This window comes from Danio rerio, chromosome 12, assembly GCF_049306965.1.
Source record: "Danio rerio strain Tuebingen ecotype United States chromosome 12, GRCz12tu, whole genome shotgun sequence".
In the NCBI taxonomy this organism is placed as follows: Eukaryota; Metazoa; Chordata; class Actinopteri; order Cypriniformes; family Danionidae; genus Danio; species Danio rerio.
In genome coordinates this window covers 14,098,832-14,122,696 of record NC_133187.1, presented here as the reverse complement: position 1 = coordinate 14,122,696, position 23,865 = coordinate 14,098,832, and the positions used below count along the sequence as shown (strand labels likewise).

The window sequence follows — 23,865 nt, the reverse complement described above, 5'->3', positions numbered from 1 at the left end:
CTATTGATATGGCATTAAGTGCCTTTCTCATTTGAAAGTTACTTTTGACAAAATCATTTGCAAAAGGACTCAACGTAAATGTAAAACGTAATGTTTTAATGGTATTTGAAAATGGAAAACATTGCAAATAAAATTTTTCTATTTTTTTGTTTGTTTTTAATATTATACAGCAGAATTGTTTGACTGCTGCTTTTCGTTTACTGTGGAACTAGCTATAGACAGCCAACTGTGTTGTTTATGAATGAACATGTCAAGTGAAATTATTCTACAGCTTAGCAAGTGTATGACTTAACAGGAACATTAGGTGGCGCAAACGCGTCTTCAGTTCCACAAAAGAAGAAGTTGTTGTGTGTTTGCTTTCGGTTTTCCGTCTACCAAGATGCACACATATCGTTTGTGGGTCATTTTACCAATTTGTATTGCGTTGTTGGCCGTGACAGCAGCATGTGGTGAGTTTATGTAACCATTTCCTTGATTACAAAGTACGCAGATATTTATTTTTTTATTGTTATTATTGGGAGATTGGCTTTAACAACTGTACCAAGAGGTTAGATATCATATCAATTCCCATTTCACACTGGTGTCATTTGACGAATTAACAACAATAAACTCTGTTTATACTACAACTTTTCTTGTCAATGCAAGTTAAAGATAAGACTATAGACATAGATAAGACTCACAAGGTCTAGTATATTTTGGGAAGCACCTAAATTATGTAATTATATTTGCATATTGTTATATTATAATTAAAACATTCATTTCACATAAGCGGTTAAAGATGAATGTATTTAAAAAAGGATTAAATGTTGGCATCACATGTTTTAGCGCCCTCTTCTGTTCAGCCTCTGTCAATACTGTTATGATTTTGTGTAACAGCTCCTGTGGGCTTACTTCCTCTATGTCTCTGTACTATGGCTCTTCTGTGGAAGATAAAGATCGAGAATCGCTCCCTATTGAGTCTTTTGACTCAGTATGTGGCTATGAAATCAGTGGGCTGGCTGGGGAATCGCCAAAGAAACAGAATGGAGAAGGACACCCAGGAAATTCGTCGCGTTCAGGAGGAAACGCTGCTCAGGCGCCTGCGCAAACACTCAGACACAGTCTACGGCAAACTATACGACTTCAGCTCGATTAAAGGTGGTTTTCACTTAACTCCCTGTGTATAGGAAGTGATACAACAACCAAAAATAATTACAACTCACAATTCTTTATCTAAATAAATAATGCTGTTAGTGATTAATCGTGACTGATCTTATTACATGTGTTTATTTGAGAATGTTTTTATATTTGTATGTAAAATGTTAAATGTAATATAAATTATATTTAAATATAGATGTAGACTATATCACACACAGGACACACAATTACGATGTGATTAATCATGGTTAATTGACACTGCTAACAATTTAATTTAATGGTCATATCTGGTCACAAGCAGAGCGATATGGTTGTATATCAGCACTGCTGTGATTTAGCCACAGCCATTTTATCAAATCAGTCAAAAGATAGCAACAATGGCAGAGTTTTCATATAGCATTTAATTTAGAGTTATAAAACATCGCCCTCAGTCAAATTGGTCTGGAACAAATAACATGATTGTAACCAAAAATATTGTCATTATAATCATTAAAAATCATAGAGAAACAGGTGCTGTTATAAAAAAAAAAAAAATCACATTTGAAGTTTGAACAACTACATTCGTTAGCTATACATACTCAAAAATGCATTATGTGGCAAAATAAAAAGCAGTACACTCGCATGAGAATCTCAGTAAAGAATGCAGGAGCTAAAGTGATATACATGTGAAGAGGGAAGAACAGTGCTATAATCGGTAGAATATTGCATGAATCAGCACACGTTTATGTTTGACTGAATTTTGTATAATGTATAATGGCGGGCTGCAATGTTAAGCAATGATAGGTGGTTTTGTGTGCCCTAAGCTCCGATGCAATCACAGATTTTGCCATTATAATGCTTAAATTCTCCAGTAAATAACCCATGTGGGTTATTTTGGTTTTTAATCATATAAGTACTTCATCTTTAAAAACAAACTATCACATTTAAACAGAGAGTTTCACTGCCAGAGCAGTGAGCTTGTTTTTCATATTCCCCAATATGGCACACCATAAACTATGCATTATGAAAAAAGAGATAGTTTCAGTCATATATATATATATATATATATATATATATATATATATATATATATATATATATATATATATATATATATATATATATATATATATATGTATATATGTATATATATATATATATATGTGTGTGTGTGTGTGTATATAGATCAGCTTTTAAAAATTGAAAAAGCTGCAGCATCATATGTTTTCTGCTGAAAATTGGCTATGGTTGAATCTACACTCAAATAATGGCCTTTGTCCATGAAATAAAGTCATCTGATGCAAAAGAAAGGACAGATGTTCATATTCAAATATGATTTTAATTCAAGTCATGGCATTCTTCAAAAGTAGAAGGGTCTGATGGCAGACTACTGTGGGTGTGCAGTTAAGATTTTAGGTTATTTACAGTGCATTTAAATCAATCATGGTTTTTGATAATCAGTATTTTACATTTGAAAGTATTATTTTGAAAATTTACATTTTTTACATTATGAAAGTAGTATTGTTTTTTAGCAATTAAAATTAAAATGTGCCATTGCAAAATGTACTACCATCTTGTCTTTAAATGAAATATTTTTTTTACTGTATCATTTCAGACACTGAAACATTTAAACAGCGTCATCCGGTCACAAATTATGATCATTATGAAAAGTTTGTGGATCGTGTGGCTAAAGGAGAGCAGAAGGTTTTAATATCGGAGAGTCCTCTAATTTTGGCTATGACATCAGGAACGTCTGGATCCAGCCGTATGCTTCTGAGCACCAAAGACACTAACACAGACTTCTTCCTACAGGTCACAACACTTACACTTTCATATATATCTAAGGTGATTAGCCACTAGTGGCAAAAATAATGACAAAACTTAAGCAGATTTCCTGGAAAACTTTCCTATATCTTTCAATTGCTCAGACAACCTGGCAAGAATCTGGTTAAGCCAACTATTTGCTCTGTTGAGAAAGCTCAATAAGGTCTTGTATTCTATCTCACAAAAAGTGGATTGATTATGAACCCGATAATTATGTGTATTAATATGTAATTAATACAATTTTTAAGCTTCTCATCTGGCAGGCAGAATTGAGTGTGTACTATAACAGCCTGTCATGTCTTTATTTGTTTCTGAAAGGATTCAGCAAGAAGCGCTGAGGAAGTAATCTATTGTTTCTACCCATTTTTCCCTAGGGGGTTACTGTTTGTCTAGATGTCATGAGACGAGCCTTTCCAGCCACCGAATGTCTTCAGAAAACCCTGAAACTCTTTTACTCTCCTCTCATTCGTCAAAGTGAGGCAGGTATTCCCATCGGCCCCAACTCCTCGACCCCTGCATCCTCTAGACACATGCTCCATCTGTACACCACACCAGCGCTTGTCTATCAGGTAGGTGGAATGTATGAATATGCATTTAAATTATGAATTTAACATAAGATTTAGTAATGTGCAAATGTTGGGGTGAATAGGGAGACAAACCGTGTGAGGAAATTTGAAAAAATTGTGCTGAGCAAAGATTAATCGTGATTAATCGCATCCAAAATATCTTTGTATTTTCATAATATTTGTGTGAATTATACACTACTGTTAAAAAGTTTAGGGCGGTTTTTATGCTTTTTTTAAAGAAAATTATCATCAAGGCAGCATTTATTAACTGTAAAAAACTGATTAAATTGTTAAATACTTACTTATGAAATATTTATTTATTATTTATCGTTTGTATTTTCAAATGAAGTTATTAGTCCAGTCAATACTGATTTTATTGCTATTAATAATAATAATAATAAATATTAGAGTTATTGATTAGATGTGACTGAAGACTGGAGCAATGAAGATAAAATTTCATCATTAAAATCTCTGGATTAAATTATTAATTTAAATTATAAACTACTTTTGAACAGTGATTTTAAAGTGCAATAACATTTCACAATTTAAAAATTTTTACTGTATTTTTGATGAAATAAATGCAGCTTTAGTGAGCAGGATCAGCTTTTTTTTAAAAAACATTTAAAAATCACACTGACCCCAAGCTTATGACCAGTAGTGTATATAATTTTGATTTATATATAATAAACAAAAATACATAAAAATATACAAAACAAAGATATCTACATATTTGTATTTATATATAGATGATATCATATACACTACCTGACAAAAGTCTAGTCGTCGATCCCAGTTGTAAGAGCAACAATAATAACTTGACTTCTCGTTGATCATTTGGAAAAGTGGCAGAAGGTGGATTTTTCCGATGAATCATCTCTTGAACTGCCATCCAATCATCACAAATATTGCAGAAGACCTATTAGAACCTGCATTGACCCAAGATTTTCACAGAAATCAGTCTGAAATTAGTTTAGTGATGGAAAATCATGGTTTGGGGTTACATTCAGTATGGGGGTGTGGGAAAGATCTGCAGAGTGGATGACAACACCAATAGCCTGAGGTATCTCATGACATTTGTGTTGCCCGTTGGTTTACAAACCACAGAAGAGGGCAAATTCTTCAGCAGGATAGCACTCCTTCTCACATGTCTGCCTTCACATCGAAGTTCCTGAAAGCAAAGAAGGTCAAGGTGCTCCTAGATTGGTCAGCTCAGTCACCAAACATGAACATTATTGAGCATGTCTGGGTAAGATAAAGAAGGAGGCATTGAAGATGAATCCAAAGGATCTTGATGTACTCTAGGATTCCTGCAAGAACGCTTTCTTTGCCATTCCAGATGACTTTATTAGTAAGTTATTTGAGTCATTGCTGAGATGTATGGATGCAGTCATCCAAGCTCATGGCAGTCATACACAATATTAATTATTTTCTATTGCACCATGACTTTGTATTCTATACTGTAAATTGTTTCTGTTAAGTGACGAGACTTTTGTCTAAGCAAGTCAGACCTTACTGTCCTAATTATATAATTATAATATTTTATTTTGGTAAAATAAGCGAAATCTAGAGGCCTTTGCCTTTCTTATAAGCCACTTCTGGTACCAAATGATCAACTTGAAGTCACATCATTATTTGTTGCTCCTAAAACTTGGATAGGCGACAAGACTTTTGTCAGGTAGTGTAGTCTTTTAAGTGTAGGTATTTTAGTGTAGTGTCTCTAAAATACCATGTTGACTTTGTCTGTACTGTAGGTGCCTTATGAGAGGGATGCTTTGTATCTCCATCTGTTGTTTGGGTTGAAGGATCGCAATCTTGGCATGCTGGAATCAAACTTCTGCTCAACCATCTTTTATGCCTTCAGAGCTCTTGAGGTACATCAGTGTTATAGTATCACATTACTCATTGACAATGATTAGCATTATAATCTAAGTGATCATCTAGCAGTAGTCTCATATGTAATTTTAAATGAGTTTTGCAATTGTTTGTAAATCCTAGAACAGTTAAAGGCTTATAATTGGTTTCAAATCATACGGAAACCTACTTTAAAAAGTAACAGATGAATATAAATGTGAAGCTCAGGAAGGAAAAAAAAAAAATTTTGAATAAAAAAAAAATTGCCATTTAAAAAAATTATATCCTGGTTGGGAAAAAGTAGGAATAGTTGCAAAGTTTGTCATTATTTGCACACTCAAATGATTCCAAACATTTGAGAGTTTCTTTATTCTGCTAAAGGCTAAAAAAGATATTTTTAGAATGCTGGGAAACAACCTGTAAACCTTGACTTCCATTGCAGGAAAAACAAATATTATTGGAGTCAAAGTTTTCCAGCTTTTTTCAAAATAACTTTCTTTGTGTCCAACAGAATAAAGAAACCCTAACAGGTTTCTTTTCAGAATTATCTTTTATGGGTGAACTGGCCCTTTAAACTGAGAGTGTGGGGCTGACTTCATTGCTATTAATGACTGTACGCACACATTGATGTCTAATTGAGATCAGTGCACTGATCAGGTCTACAGGTCTGATCAGTGCACAATCATGTTACTCATAGAAACTCTGTAGGGCACAATATTATGTTGCCATATTCAAGAAAACATTCAAGATTTCAAAATACTAAGAGAACAATTTTATACTAAAAGGTATAGTCCTTAAAAAGGGGGCGGCGTGGTGGCGCAGTGGGTAGTCTCACAGCAAGAAGGTCGCTGGATCGAGCATCGGCTGGGTCAGTTGGCATATCTGTGTGGAGTTTGCATGTTCTCCCCATGTTTGCGCGTGGGTTTCTTCCGGGTGCTCTGATTTCACCCACAAGTCCAAAGACATGCGCTGTTGTTGAATTGGGTAAGCTAAATTGTCCATAGTGTTTGAGTGTGTATGGTTTCCCAGTGATGGGTTGCAGCTGGAAGAGCATCCACTGCATAAAACATATACTGGATGTTTCACTATGTGAAAGTGTATGTGACAAATAAAGACCTGATTTGATTTAATTTTCGGGATAAATTGGCAGTTCATTCCGCTGTGGCATCCCCAGATTAATTAAGGGACTAAGCCGAAAAGAAAATGAATGAACGAAAAGTTATTTATTTATTTAATTGTTTTTACCAGGAATGAACATAGCTTGATAGGTTAGGAAAAATCTAGCAAACATTTAAATTTATAGTCACACTTTACAATAAGGTTTGTTAGTTAATGTTAAGTAGTGCATTTACTAACATAAACAAACAATGAACAATACATTTACAACAGTATTTATTAATGTAAATAAACGTTAGTTAATGAAAATACAGTTGTTCATTGTTAGTTCATGTTAACTCATGGTGCATTAACTAATGTTAATAAGCATGGACTTGAATTTTAATATTGCTTTAGTAAATTTTCAATTATGATTAATAAATGCTGTACATGTGCTGTTCATGATTTGTTTATGTTAGTAAATGCATAAACTAATGAACCTTATTGTATTACCATAATTATTTAATGGTTGAAATGTTGCTCGTAGTGTGTCGTGAACCAAGCCCATCACTGTCCCTTCCAGTGCTCGAATTTGAGTACACAACCTACTGATGAACAACCTCGGGAGCTAAGAAGCTGACTGAGATGCACCCTCTGTTAGAGATTTATTCATAGAGACTTTGTAGAGCACAATAATGTGTTGCCATATTCAAGTAAAGATTGAAAGATTTTAAAATTCTAAGAGAGGAATTGCGTACTATAAAATTTGAAACATTTAGAAATATTTTTCAAAAAGATGTTTTTTACCATTTCATGGTTACGTTTGTTTCATGGTTAAATTGTTAAAAGCTCATTGTCAAATGTTATTTTTAAATATTTTCTTTCCATAACAAAGTGCTGGCAGCAGCCATTTTAGTACAGTTTGTGGTTTCCTTTTAGGGCTTTTTCTACTTGTTTTTCACTGGTCTAGGAGCTAGTTTAAGCAATAAAATGTTTTTTAAAAAGTAGAAATCATAGATTTAGGACTGACACGTTAATATTTTTAAGACTTTCAAATAAAAGAAGCTATTTTTAGCTTTGTAGTAGGCCCCAGATGTTAAGTGAAGTCCGAAGTTGTTTGAATCACTCTTCAGTGGTACCAAAAATAGCGGTATGAGGCTTCCGGTTCTGGCGTGCAGCTAAAATGTTGCATGAACGGAGCTCGCTGCTAAATATCAACAATAAATCCCTGAAAAAGATCCTGAGCGTATTTAAACATTTGATATTCACTTAAACTTAGAACTTAAGAGACAAAACTATGGTTCCAGAACTATTTTTAACACAGTTAGATGCAATGCAAGAAATTGGACGGATACAGTACTACTCATATGTTTATATGCCAAATATGCTCTCTACACACTTAAATACCATTTCCATTTTCAGTCAATTGTTTTGTAACCTATAGCAATAAGAACATTTTGCCATTAAAAATGTGACCTGAATCCATCTTTATTCAGGAACATTGGAGAGATCTTGTTATGGATGTGGAAGTGGGCATGATCAGCTCTGCTCTAAACCTAGAGGCTGATGTGCGCTGTGCTTTAGAAAAGCTGATGAAGCCGGATCCAGAGAGAGCTGCTGAACTCACAGCTCAGTTTGAGGAAGGATTTGAGGGAATTGCTCTCAGATTATGGCCTCAGTTACACCTGGTCCTGGCAGTAGACTCGGGTTCCAATCAGATTTATGGGGAGATGTTACGGCAACACTACTGTAAAGATGTGCCATTCTACTCCCCTTTCTATGCTGCAACTGAAGGTAAGTTTAAATTTCTTTGTATTGTTGTAAACTTGATCATAATCTCACAGCTATACTAGGTTATAATGAGTTACAGTGGGCAAGGTTACTTCTTACTACGGACTACAGAGTGTTTAAAGATAATGTCTGGACTCAGACTGCAGAGTATATATATCCAAATCAGAATGAGATTGCACTTCCATAAAATCATAGTAGATGATTCCGCAGATGTTTCTACTAATAGTATGCTTACTAAACAAACTGTCATCATTTCCATAATGACAAGTACAATCAGGGAGCAGCCCAAATTAAAAATAAAATGCATTGATAATCAGTAAGTTCAGATAATGGATCACTCTGTCCACATGCTGGCAAATTGTGAAAAATTTGGTTAAAGGGCTGGTCTTCTACGATATCATATTTTAAACATTATTTGATATGTAATAAAGCTGTGTGAACATAAACAACATCTCTGAATGTAAGATGCTCAAAGTTCAATGCAAAGGGATATATTGGCTTTTACAGAGATAGCTTAGCAAAGTCTACAGCAAGCAAAGTTTGGAGACTACAAAAAAATACATCAAGAGATCACAAATGCTTCAGGTTACGAGTATTTACCACACGCATACACCCCACACAGCAAAGGGCTGTGGCTGGAGGCCCTGTAATGTTATAGCAGAGAATGCTAAAATGCTGTTCAAAGCTACTATTTTCACAGAGCTTCTTCTGTTTCTGTATTTTGGCTTTCAAAGAACATGACACAAAGAGAGAAGTGCTTACAATTTAATTTTAGTTCCCTAGTTCCTAGTATCAGAGAATTATAAAAAAATATATAGCTAGCATTTGAGAAAGGACAGCTTCTAGAATCTCTCCAAGTTCAGTGTTGGATTCGGCTAAAAACTCCTCCAACCAAATTAGACGAAGCTGTGAATTGTGAGCCACAACCTGTAAGTATTTTTATTTGTTAAAACTGATGTATTGCATGAACAGTTTTTGGCATTAAAATTAAACAAAGATGTAAACAACGGCAAATGCTGTTTGCTGAATTTATTAAATACACTTGTTAGATTTTACACAGCGCAAAAGCACGTGCTTGTAGGGGTGTGACTCCTTTCCTGGTGACATGAATCCGATCCATAAATCACAGCACATTATGTTAGCTGACCAATCAGAGCCTTTTGACAGCAGGCCTTTCAGAGCAACTACAAAATATGAGTCATTTTTATGTAAGCTGAGTAGCATATATAGTATAGCAGTATATAATCAAATGAAGATAAATGAAAAAATAACATAATTCTTTACAAATGAAGCATAAGCACACATTGCTTTGCATCTTATAAACTCAACCAAGCCTTAAAAATACACTCTGGACCACCCCTTTAAAAAACATATAGTTCCGGTTATTGATTTAAAATAAATGATCACATTTAAGTTGTTGCAAGTTACTCTACAAATGCTGCATTTACACCATGTCAGAAATGCATAAACACCGAGATGACTAAATGGTGACATTCAACTCAGTGATGTTCACATTCTTGGACTGGATATTGTCTGTTTTAATAGTTGGCAAAATAAACTTGCTACTTGCATGTTTTTGGCAAAATATATTACAGGAATAAAAAAACAAATACCATGAAATAACTATAACTAACTATAAAATAACATTTTACTACTTGTAGCAACACCATTTTTAACTGGTCCTTTGGTGGTCATGAATAATGTGGTACAAGTTGTAGCTCTCAGAAAACTCCCAGTTCATAAATTAAAATTCTGATGTGACTGTTGCTTAGCAACCATTCCTCTATCAGCAAAGAGCCAATAAAAATAAGTTGCACTTAATTATGTGTAACCTTGCTAGGCACATGAAATAACCCTTGTATAAAAGCAATAAACTCAATCAAGCTGGGATTTAGGGGTAGTGTGGTGACAGTGGGTAGTGCTGTTACCTCACAGCAAGAAGGTCTCTGGTTCGAGCCTCGGCTGGGCATTTCTGTGTGAAGTTTGTATGTTCTCCCTGTGTTTCTGTGGGTTGCCTACGGGTACTGCAGTTTCCCAGACAAGTTCAAAGACCAAATTGTCAGTAGTGTATGTGTGTGAATGATAATGTATGGGTGTTTCCCAGTGATGGGTTGCAGCTAGAAAGGCATCTACTGCAAAACATATGCAGGATAAATTGGCAGTTCATTCCGCTGTGGCGACCCCTGGTTAATAAAGAGACTAAGCCAAAAAGAAAATGAATGAATGAGTGATGAATGAAGCTGTAATTTACAGTAAATTTATAACAGCTCTGCAATGTACAGCACTCATTAGCTGTTATAAATTCACTGTAAACTATTGCTTCTTATGGCTTGTTGCTTTATTTGAAAATTAGCATTGCTAGTACAGTGCAACTGGCAACATTTAACAGCAAATGTGTCAATAGATCATATAGCTGCAATGAGCAGATTTCACAGATTTTAATTGTAATTGTCTGTAATTGATGTTTCAGGATTGATAGGTGTGAACCTGTGGCCTCTGCAGGAGAGAAGACAGTATCTGTTGTGTCCTCGCTCCATGTTCTGTGAGTTCATACCAGAGGAGGATCTGGAGTCAGATCAGCCCAAAACTCTCCTGATGGAGCAACTTAAGGAAGGACACAGCTATGAGCTGCTAGTCACCAATGCATCTGGATTATTTAGGTCAGGTATATAAACAAAACATCAAATAAGAAATGTTTACAGTTAGTTTTAAGATTACATAAATTATCTCAGGTTCACATTGATTTTCTATTTTTCTGTTCAGATTTGTCTCAAAAAATAGTTTTAATTTTAATAATCATTTAAAAAAATAATCATAAGATATCGTTATTTTCTACAGATTTTACATGCGTAACAATTAATGTCAAAAACACTAGGATCTATATGGAACAAAATCAATGCCTAAAGTCTTGAATTAAAAAGCTTGTTGAATATCACAAACTGAAAAAAATAATACAGCGTATTAACAAGTTATTGCATTTTAATGACTTGAATTCCAGGGTTTGTATTTTTAGGTCCTGAAATTTAACATATCTGTTTATTTAGGCTGTGAATATTTCAACGAAAAATATTTCAAACACGTTTTCATACTTAAAAATTCAATAATTCATATTCAATTTTCAGATTTCACTTACAAAATATTCAATACACTTTAAAAATACGATGTATAATATTCAAAAGGTCATTTTCAGTTCATTTTATTTCAGTTCAAATATTCGCTTCCATAAATTCAGTGGATCAAATTCGACTGATAAAATTCAACATTACATCCGGGAACTGCAGGAGAAGCAATAGATTGCCGATTGAAGATCGCCAGCTGCTCTAGCTTTCACCAGCAGGTGGAGATGGAATAATGTAAGATTTTTAACCCAGTAAACAGGCGAGAAAAAAGGCTAATAAAGGCACAAAAGTAGCATTCAATTTTAATATCAATGCCTTGGACATTATAAATAATAAAAAGTATGAGTAAAATGAGTAAATGAGGTTTTAGTCGTTTATATTTGCCCTTATGTAACGGAAGCCAGCTGGTGATCGCGTAAAGCTCACCCCTCGGATCCAGGGACAGACGTTGTTCTGCAATCTTATCGGAGCTTGTCTCCCATGCTGGCTCGATACCTGCTCGGACCGGTGCGGTTACTTGCACATAAACCGTCTTTTGATGAATATGATGTTACACATTGTCTATCTTTATTGACTCTTTCTTCCATAGACGCAAAGTATATTGACAGCTAAAGAATATAAACGTAAGAGAAACAGGAGAGGAAATATTATAATAATAATACAAAATAGATAAACATTGACAGGGCTAAGAACAATTACGAACAAAGATTTTCAAAACCAGAGAGATTTTATGAGAATGTCACAAAACAGTTTACTTGGAAATGTTAAACAGAGTTCAGGTATGATTTAAGGTTGGTTATGGATGGGGCGTCTGATTTAAAATAATTTTGCGAATGCATTAAAGGGGCGTCTTCAGTTATTCACACAGAACCGAACTAATATGGCATAACTATAAGGAGTAATGTTTGCGCAGTTTAAACGCAGCTGTGTCAGGATTGGGATAGGTTATACATTTTCATCATTTAAATTATTATTATGATTGTTAATATTATTATTGTATGACATTTTTTCTAATTTTTGGGGTTCTGCCATGGTTAAACGTTTGCCAAATGTCTTAGTTTGTCCAGATTATTGTTTTATTGTTATGTAGCCTATAGGCGAGAAAAAAGGTAATAACGCAAAAGTGGCAATGTCGCAGCCAATGATAACTAATAAAACGAGTCGCCTGTGGTTTGATAATAGGCAGTTATAACTGACTTTGTTTTTATTAAACGAGAAAACCGTTATTTATAACTTTTCAGCGACCGTTTGTATTTTATGATTAGCAATGTTGATCTTTTTTGCAGTTATTAAACATATAAACTTATTTAAACTGGTTTAAACTTAATATAGTTGTCACTTGAGCTAGTTTCATAAGATTAATGTTTATAATGCGTGGTTTGACATGCGTGGCTGAGCTTTAATCGCCATCTACTGGAGAGAATGTTTTGCTCATTTATAACTCTTTTCTGCAAGTGTGTTTTATGATTTCACAAAGTCAAACCATTATGTTTTTATTTTATATTTTGAGATGATCATATTTAAATAAACAATTGCTAGGGTAGCTAATAGTTTCTTTTTTCTTGTTTTTAAAAAAAAATCAGTAGCTTATAAAATCCAAATTTTTGCTTGACAAAGTTATTAGTTTAGGATACTGGATGCATTTTTGCTGTGTTGGAAACTCATAAGCTCACACTAAATCAATTATATCATCAGAAATGACAGATATAAGAAATCCATTAATATTCATCACTCTTTTTACACTTATACAAGCAATTTCGCGCCAACGTCAGCTCCACTTTCGGAAATGGTAAACAGCGAGGTGTTATTCATATAAGCCCAAGCATGACATATGTCATGATTAATATAATAATCGAAACACTCTTGTAGGCTATTCTTATGCTTGGCCAAATGTCATGACTTTCACTTTCATTTTACATTATTATGCACACGCCCAGATGTCATCTGAAACTTTGGAAGAATTCCTATCATATATTGACAGCCATCCAGCATCTCTTAATCAGTTTGCTGTGGCGGGGCGCTGGCTCTGACTGGCCACCGGAGCTCGCTGCCACTCGTTCGACTTTGCATTCTGCATTCGCAAAATTATTTTAAATCAGACGCCCCATCCATAACCAACCTTAAATCATACCTGAACTCTGTTTAACATTTCCAAGTAAACTGTTTTGTGACATTCTCATAAAATCTCTCTGGTTTTGAAAATCTTTGTTCGTAATTGTTCTTAGCCCTGTCAATGTTTATCTATTTTGTATTATTATTATAATATTTCCTCTCCTGTTTCTCTTACGTTTATATTCTTTAGCTGTCAATATACTTTGCGTCTATGGAAGAAAGAGTCAATAAAGATAGACAATGTGTAACATCATATTCATCAAAAGACGGTTTATGTGCAAGTAACCGCACCGGTCCGAGCAGGTATCGAGCCAGCATGGGAGACAAGCTCCGATAAGATTGCAGAACAACGTCTGTCCCTGGATCCGAGGGGTGAGCTTTACGCGATCACCAGCTGGCTTCCGTTACATAAGGGCAAATATAAACGACTAAACCCTCATTTACTCATTTTACTCATACTTTTTATTATTTATAATGTCCAAGGCATTGATATTAAAATTGAATGCTACTTTTGTGCCTTTATTAGCCTTTTTTCTCGCCTGTTTACTGGGTTAAAAATCTTACATTATTCCATCTCCACCTGCTGGTGAAAGCTAGAGCAGCTGGCGATCTTCAATCGGCAATCTATTGCTTCTCCTGCAGTTCCCGGATGTAATGTTGAATTTTAACAGTCGAATTTGATCCACTGAATTTATGGAAGCGAATATTTGAACTGAAATAAAATGAACTGAAAATGACCTTTTGAATATTATACATCGTATTTTTAAAGGGTATTGAATATTTTGTAAGTGAAATCTGAAAATTGAATATGAATTATTGAATTTTTAAGTATGAAAACGTGTTTGAAATATTTTTCGTTGAAATATTCACAGCTTAAATAAACAGATATGTTAAATTTCAGGACCTAAAAATACAAACCCTGGAATTCAAGTCATTAAAACGCAAGAACTTGTTAATACGGTGTATAATTTTTTTCAGTTTGTGATATTCAACAAGCTTTTTAATTCAAGACTTTAGGCATTGATTTTGTTCCATAGATCTATTTTGACAGTCCATGCGCAAAGCGCAAAACGCAGGGTGCAAACGCTTTCCGGCCGTGTCAGAATGCATTTTTGTTATTTAAGGACGGGAAAATCTGCTTTGCGCCGAGGCACATGGTCTAAAAGGGTTGAGTTTATTTTCTTAATGAGTTATAGGTGTGTTTTAAGAATAAACCAATCATAGTCTCCTCTCCCATTACCTTTAAGAGCCTTGCGTCACACCATAAGCGCATTTGCTATTTACATGACGTAAAGTAAGTAGAAGTGGAAAAAATGAGCATTTCCCAAGCAAACAGTTAACAGTTTTTTTTTCTTTTTTCTTTTTTTTTTACAAAAAAACAGTTGAACAGAACATCTACCGAGAATGAGAGATAAATGATCTACTTTCACTTTTTTAGGGAAACCTTTACGCACAGACATCAGTTAGCCTATAAATAATTAATTCCATTTATTAAGCGCAAATATTTGTTTCAAAACTATTTCTAAATTCAGTTCTAATTTCCAGCAAAGGAATAAATGAACAATATTATCGAAGTGTGTTCAAAAACCTGAGTTATATCCTAAAACACATGCTGTGCCCCATATGGTCTAAAACCTGCAGGTGGGCAAATCTAAGCTTGTTTTTAATAAAACAAATATAAATATGCGTATAATAAATTATACGGCTAATCATAATAACATTATACAAAAGCAAATTGTTATGAATGAACTGAAAAAGCCTCCCGAGATGAAGGCATAAAAAGCTGTGGTTTTTCATATTTATGTAGGCTAGAAAATAATAAGTTTTGTAATATTTTAATGCTTTATATTTATATCCTATATACATTCTTATTATATCCTATATATATCCTGAATATTGTATTTTTTTTATTTGTAAAGATATTTGCATATTGCTCGACATCTTTCTGTGTGTATTAAGCAGTGTGTAAGCGAGGCGCAACTCTGCGCTGGACTTTAGACAGGGTTGGTTTTGGTCTATTGAAAAATCTTTTATAGTTTCTCAAAATAGCAACGCGCCAGCAATGCACTGCAGAACGCCTTCCTTTTTAGACCAGAACACCTATGGGTGCACATATGAGCGCAAATGCATTTGCTATTTAAACAGCATAGCGCAACACCTCAAAACGAATCTTGCGCCAAGCTGAAACTAGCAAAAGACTTTCCGCGTCTCACGCCACATTGCGCCAGGTGTATGATAGGGCCCTAGATGTTTATTTGATGTTAAGATTTTTTCAGAAATGGTTGTTGTTATAATATCTAAATTGAAATTCATAGGAATAAACCAGCGCTTAATTGAAGTCTGAGTATTAAATAAACATTTTAAGGGCATCATGCACTAGTGCAGTACTTATTTCTTAAATAGTGTAAACATTTTCAGTTTTTATAGTCTTTAGAAAATTGTTTAATAGTCTTGCAGATTAATTTAGAATCTGTCTTACACCACATAATTAACAATATCATTGATTTTACTAAATCAATTTATTATTCGTCTCTTTAAGAAGTCTTCTTAACCTGTTGATGGCACAATTTTTTTTAGACCCCAACTACAGCTACGCTGTTTGAGGGTGGGCATAAGTAGAACATAGACCTTTCCGACATTGTGCAAATTTGTTTCAAATCTACATAGGTTTGACCAGGTAGTACATGTAAGATTGGAATTTCTGGTGATGGCTTATTATTGATGATTACACTTACATTACTTTTGTGAACACTGCTATTTGGTATCAAATCAGGTGGTGTTATAATGCTTTTTTTGAGGGCAATTTTATAAACATGCATTAGTTGATGTCAAGTATTTGTGTACTGATTCTTATAAATAATGAAAAAGTAATCAGATATTACATTATTAGAAAGGTAAAATATGCTGGATATAAGGGATGTTGTTTTTACTGTACATTTATGTTTTTTCAGGTATCGCATTGGAGATATTGTTAAAGTAGTTGGGTTTCATAACCAGTGTCCAAAAGTGGAGTTTCAGTACAGGTAATTGTTTGTTTATATACTTAATCTAATGAAGGGTTTTTAAATCATAAGATTTGTGTTTACATTTTTTAATTTATATAATTTTATTTTATTATTTTTACATTTTTAAATGTATATTATTTAGTATTACCTGTCCTTTCTGTTTATTATATCTTAACAGGAAAAAAGGATTAAAACATTGATGGTTATTTAAAACTTTTGCACAATACTTTGCCTCATTATTAGGGCCAGAACGAATCTGCAGACATTTTTAGGTTTTTCTGTGCAGAATTTTGTGAAAATCTGCAGATTTATGAGGAATAATTTTGGAAGTATCTCTCCTAAAAACTTAATATATTAAATAAAAATAATATTTTTAAAAACTATTATTTAATGTTTACAATTCAAATCCAATTAGATCCACTTATTTGTTAAACAAAGCAAGTCTCTCACATAATATATTTACCAAAAGAAAGAAAAATATTACTTTACAAACTGTATTGTAAATAAATTATATAAACATTTTATATTTGTATATAATATAACTGAAATTAATCTAAAAACTGAATAAATATAAGTTTACACACATTTACACAAGTCAATAAATAGACTGATTAGCTAAAAATCTGTGCATTTCCTTGTGGGCCTACTTGTATATGCCCAATGTTGGGAAGGTTCAAGTTGGTACCACAGTCAATCAAAACATTTTTCTGTGTTAACATTTGTTCAATGTCTCTGTTCAGGCGTGGTCAGATGTTGAACGTTCGTGGTGAAAAAGTGTCTGAATCACTGTTTTTGGGAGCTCTTAAGCGGGCTGTGATGCAGTGGCCAGGAGCCAGACTCATAGACTACAGCTGTGTCGAGAGTGGCATTCTAGGTTTGTAATACACAGTCTTTTTGCAGCAGATAAAATCGTTTACAGCAGTGAATAAAGCTAAACAGTATGGTTGTAAATTTCAACCAGCCTGCTAATTATTTTTAATAGAGGAAATTATTGAACCAGCAATGCCAGTAATTCACAAATTTTAGAATTAGTTATTAATTTTTCAGTGAAATAGATAAATAGAATTTCAGGGCTGGCTCAGTGTATTCAAACAATGCTGTGCTGGATGGAGAGAATATTCACCTACTGTACAAACATTACAAACTTTTTCACAGATAACTTCCATTTTATATCAATTTTAGCTACTGATGCTGTATTCATGTGAATAAATGGCCATTTACACACGTACCATGGTGTAAAAAAGTGTTTGCCCTTACTGATTTTTTAAATGTTTTAGATCATCAAAATAAGTTTAAATATAAGTCAAAAATAACACAAGTAAACACATCAGGCAGTTTTGAAATGTAGGTTTTAAAACTGAATACAAAACTACATAGGCCTGTGTGAAAAAGTGTTTGCCCCCTAAACCTAATAACTGGTTGGGCCACCCTTAGCAGCAACAACTCCAATCAGTGTTTTCAATAACTTGCGATGAGTCTGTTACAACACTGTAAAGAAATTTTGGCCATTCATTTTTTTCCTGAATTGTTGTAATTCAGCCACACTGGAAGGTTTTCAAGCATAAATCACCTTTTGAAGGTCTTGCCACAGCATTTCAATTGGATTCAGATCAGGACTTTAACTAGGCCAATCCAAAGTCTTAATTTTGTTATTCTTGATTTCTTCATATGTGAACTTGCTGTTATCCTACTGCAGAACCCACAAATTTAAGGTCACTAACAGATGGCTGGACATTCTCCTTCTGGGTATTTTAGTACACAGCAGAATTTATGGTTATGCATAAGGCTTGGGGATCATCAAGATTTTTGTTGGGAAAACTGGGATCAGCCTTATTTTTTTTTCCTCAGCCGTGGTTTTAATCTTGGAACTCTGGCATGCAAACCATTATTGCCCAGTCTCTTTTTTATGGTGAAGTCATGAACACTTGACTGAGGCAATTGAGGCCTACAGTTCTTTAAATGTTGTTGTGGGGTCTTTTGTAACCTCTTGAATGAGTTGTTGGTGCAGTCTTGGAGCAATTTTGGTCAGCTGGCCACTACTGGGAGGGTTCTCCACCGTTTGTTCTTGCAAGTTGTAGATAATGGCTCTCACTGTGGTTTGCTGCAGACCCAAGCTGTAGATCTCTATTATTTTCTTTCTAATTTGTTGATGTCTAGATTTTGAGGATCTTTTGGTCTACTTCAAACACTTTTCACACAGCTATGTAGTGTTTAATTCTGTTCTTCAGTTAAAAACACTATGATGTGTTTACTTGTGTTATAGACTAATATTGAAATTAGTTTGATGATCTGAAACTTTCCAGTTTGACAAACTTGTAAAAAATTAGGAAATCATTAGGGGCAAACACTTTTTCACAACACTGTATATGTGTGTATATATATGTAAATGTATGTGTAAAATAAAATTTCATTCTTTCAAAAACACAGTCCAGAAATGTGTCATTATAATTAATAAATAAATTTGGTACAAGACATTGATATATAGTATAAGTGGGCACTGATCTTCTGCAAATCTTTCATCACACTCTAGTGTCAAACTATGAAACTTAAATAAAACAAGCTGTTTTGGCTATGTGATAATTTTCAATTCTGCCATTGAGATTTGTTGATAATCTGCCAGTGGCAAAATTTTCAAATTAATATACATCTACATTTGATATTTAGCCGTTACCTTTATCAAAAAAGACTCACAGTCTTACACACCCCATGAGCACACATCCGGAGAAGTTGGGGGTTAGACATGACATCAGCCGTGGTATTGATTTGAGGAAGAGAATTCTGATTATTCTCTCCATAAACCTACAAATCTAAAAGTAGCTTATTACACCTTAATGACTATTGAGAATTATTGATATTCTGCTAGTGGCAAAAGTTATCAAATGTATTTACATTTAATATTAAGCAGATGCTTTAATCATAAGTGACTCACTCACCCCATGAACAGGGGGTTAGACACGACATCAGCCATGATATTAATTATCGAGGTAGGAAGAAAGTTCTGGTTCTGGTTATTCTCTCCCACCATTAGGCCAGAGCTGCCACAGTAATATGCAGTCCTGCATACTAAAGCAACTATTACAACTATCAAAAAAGGAACCAATAGGGCAACATAACAACAACACTATTATACTGCCAACATCTGTACAGTCTGACAAGTAGCAACTGAATTTTTACAAATCATACAGTGCACACATAGCTTAAGTTGTATTGAATCGGGAACAATTTTATTCCATATTTAATTTGCTGCTTTAACTGAAAAAACTGTCCAAAAGCATTTCTCCTAAGTTTAACTGAACAATCACCTCTAACCCATGACCTAGTCTGTCTTATATTGTCCTTGCCAACAGTCACATTGTTTGAGGGGTGGTGGTGTAAGATCATTAAATATTTTATACATTAAACATACATCAGCTTAAAATAAGAAACTGTCGAATGTCAGTAAATTTTGTTGTGCAATGCAATTACAATGATGATAGCTCCTTGGCTTTTTAGCTAAAATGTTAACTGTTTGTTTATATATAACATTCAATGGTTTTAATCTTGTAATGTTCATGTAGGACCAGCTTGTAGCACAACAAGATAAGTGAGGGAAAATAGTTGTATTCATAAAAAGTTTTGCAGCAGCCTTAGATAACTGATTCCTAATGTTTCTATAAATCCTCAGGCTTGCTCTAGCACTTCTGGAAACCTTCTTAACGTGTTTTTTTTTTTTTTTTTTTCAAATTTAAATTAGAGTCAACTCTATTTGTTAACTCTAAATAATTGACTATATTTATTACTTCTCCATTAACTAAAATATCTGAGCAATGCTCCTCATTTTTGTTAATTGGAAAAAAAAAACATTCCCAGTTTTACTTACATTGAGGGTAAGAAATGAACAATATTACCAGTCTTAAACTTTTTTGAGTGCAGCTTTGTTAGCAGCTTGTTCTTTGGTTTTTGCATGAGTATATACTACTGTGTCGTCTGCATACATTTGAAGTTGAACTTCTGGACACACTGTAGGCAAATCATTAATGTATAAACTAAACAAAATTGGCCCAAAAATTGATCCTTGTGGAACTCCAAAATTACAATTGATGAATGGTGAGCATGCGCCCTTAATTCTTATACATTGCTTTCTCGATTTATTAACATTATCAAATGCCTTTTTTAAATCAAGAAAGACAGCACCAACAACTCCACCCTAATCTTTGTTTAATAAAGTAACAGTTTGCGGTCTCCGTAGAATGACGTGCTTTAAATCCAAACTGCATAGAATGTAATTTATCTAAATTAAAATGCGCTACCAGCTGATTACAAACAACTTTTTCAATTACTTTAGAAGCAATTGGTAAAATACTGACAGGCCTATAATTAACAAGATTAGCAGGATCACCAGTCTTAAATATGGGTGTTATTATTGCAGACTTCTAGGCACTTGGAAAATAAGATTTCTTATTGATTAATTAACAAGGTGAGTTAAAAGTGTATTAAAAACATTTGCATACTTTAAAAAAATGCTGAGTCACATTCAAAGGCATCTTTAGCTCTGGAACTCCTAAGTTGATTAAAAATTTTTAGTACACAAGATTAAGAAATTTCAGAAATATTAAAATCAGTAAAATCATAATTTGGTGATATAATGTCTTTACTTCTCACACTAAATCCTTGTGCTAAATCTTGGACTTAATCTATTAAAAAAATCATTAAATACCCTAGCAATTTGATACTTATTTTGAATTAAACGTCCCTGAGATTGTAACTCAATAGATTTATTATTAATGTTTCTTTTTTTTTTTGCTCTTTATTAATATTCTATTATACTTCCCTACTATTCCCTTTTGCATTATTTATAAGATTAATCAAAAATGTTGCTTTCACTTGTCTTAGTTCCTTACAACTTTGTTACGCAGTTGCTGTTCTTTTATCATAGGCTAACCCTGATTTAATCGATTTCTTTATGTGTGTGTTGTTTGTGCCTGCTATAGGAAATGCATCTGGAATTGCTCAACCTCATTATCTTGTGTTTGTTGAGCTAAAGGGTTTGAGAAACCTCTCAGAGGAACAAAGATACAAGGTAACTGTCAATAATGTTTATTTAATAAATTTAAGAGACTATTCTCTTACTCATTATATTCTTTATTGATTTTTAAATCCAACAGTTAGACCAGTCCCTGCAGGAGGACTCTTCCATCTACAAATCCTATAGGATCAAGGGCAGCATTGGACCAATGAGAGTTCAGCTTGTCCGCAATGGCACTTTCAAAGAACTGAAAGATCACATGATGGCATTCTCTAGTGTTTCGTCTAACACCTTCAAAATGCAGCGTGTGATACGCAGGAAAGAATTTGCTGACTTTCTACTGCAGAGGGCATTATGAGCATTTCAATTCGAAAATATTTTGTTGCATACTAGTTTTATATATACAAAGAGTGGTAAATAATACATTGGTGGGTCGATTCATCTAAAAAGACTGTGATTGCTGTGTTTAAGTGTTTGGACCTGCCATTCACAATATTTGGTCAACCAGTAGCATGAGTTGGAAATACGTGTTTGTCCAAGTCGTACAGGCGAGAAACATGATAGCAGAACTGCTTGTTGTTACTAGAACAATGGTTCTTAATGGTGGAGGACTACAGTACTGCACATTTTAAATGTGTTCATCATTAGAAAATGGTTGGATTAGCTACCAAAAAAGTCTATTTATTAGGTTGTTTTTGTAAAAATATTGCAGGTATTTATAACAAGAAAAATAAAATTATGTATTAAACACCATAATTAAAAAATATATATGATCGAATGCATCCATTCCTGTTATTTATTAATTTAAAACCAGTGGGGATGGTATTCTAATAAAATGCATATGTTGTAACATCCAGTTCTCTCACTTAAGCTCCCATTTTTATGTAATATTTTTATGATTTTTAAATTAAAGTATTTATTTTATTCATCCTATTTCATCCCGTATTACCTGTGAACCTTTCCCCAATAAACTATATTATCCATATTTATATACCTACATCTGCAGTCACTATTTTATCACTCAATTATATCAGTGTTGGGGCATACATGCACACTGCAAAACTGTCACTGCCAATGAAATAAATGACCTTTTATTTGTTCCTTTTAACCAATGATGTTCGCAATGGAGTATTAGACTCATTCATACTTCGACTCACAGCAAGAAGGTCTCTGGTGCGAGCCTCGGCTCAGTTGACGTTTCTGTGTGAAGTTTGCATGTTCTCCCTGCGTTCGCGTGGGTTTTCACCACAGTCCAAAAACATGCGGTAGAGGTGAATTGGGTAGGCTAAATTGTCCGTAGTGTATGAGTGTGTGTGGATGTTTCCCAGAGAAGGGTTGCAGCTGGAAGGGCAACCGCTGAGTAAAAACTTGCTGGATAAGTTGGCGGTTCATTCCGCTGTGGCGACTCCGGATTAATAAAAGGACTATGCCAAAAAGAAAATGAATGAATGACTGAATGAATGAACAATTCATCTTTTTAGATATAATGTATTATTTTATTTTACATTATTGTATAGAATTTGGGTGCAGTGGGTAGCATGTTCGCCTCACAACAAGAAGGTTGCTGGTTTGAGCCTCAGCTGGGTCAGCTGGGCATTTCTGTGTAGAGTTTGCATGTTCTCCTGTGTTCATGCGGGTTTCCTCTGTGTGGTTCGGTTTCCCCCACAGTCACAGGACATGCGCTAAAGGTGAAATGGGTAAGCTAAAATTATCCGTAGTGTATGTGTGTGAACGAGAGTGTATGGGTGTTTCCCAGTGACAGGTTGCTGGAAGGGCATCCACTGAATAAAACATATGCTTTATAAGTTGGCAGTTCTATCCACTGTGGCAACCCCTGATTAATAAAGGGACTAAGCTGAAAAGAAAATGAATGAGTGACTAAATGAATAAAATGATGGCAGTTTATCATAAACATACATTATTTAGCATGTCTGAACAGTCAGCTGTTTGCAGTAAATTCAAAATCAACATAGTTTTCATTCTATAAGTGCAACTATTTTTAATTCTATATCTGTAACCAACATTTCTGAATGTTTTTAAAGAGATAGTTCACCAAAAAAATTCAAATATGTCAGAATTTACTCACCTTTCACTTTTTCCAAAACATATTTGAGTTTCTTCTGTTGAAAATATATATTTAAAAAAAGTCTGGTTGCTGGAAACAATGACATATTATAATGGGCTCAATGCGTAATTCCCACTATGGAAGTCAATGGGTCTCAGCAACCAGCATTCTTCAAACTATAATCTTTTGTGAACAGAAAAATTAAACTCATAATGATTTAAAACCATATGAGGAAGAACAAAATTATAAATATTTTTCACATTTTTGGGTGAACTGCCACTGCCAATGGAATAAATGACCTTTTATACATTCCTTT

General features: G+C 34.0%; 1 protein-coding gene across 4 annotated transcripts; it reads left to right on the top strand.

Moving 5' to 3' along the window:
• Positions 1 to 315: 315 nt before the first annotated feature.
• On the top strand, positions 316 to 22,469 carry ghdc (GH3 domain containing). Of its 4 annotated transcripts, none has more exons than XM_073917585.1 (11): positions 316 to 449; positions 930 to 1,137; positions 2,732 to 2,928; positions 3,315 to 3,509; positions 5,258 to 5,377; positions 7,949 to 8,246; positions 10,714 to 10,903; positions 16,426 to 16,497; positions 17,220 to 17,353; positions 21,450 to 21,538; positions 21,624 to 22,469. In XM_073917585.1, the coding sequence occupies exons 2-11, from the start codon at positions 981 to 983 to the stop codon at positions 21,840 to 21,842; spliced, it is 1,671 nt and encodes a 556-aa protein (XP_073773686.1). In that variant the 5' UTR covers positions 316 to 449; positions 930 to 980; the 3' UTR covers positions 21,843 to 22,469.
• The last annotated feature ends 1,396 nt before the right edge of the window (positions 22,470 to 23,865 follow it).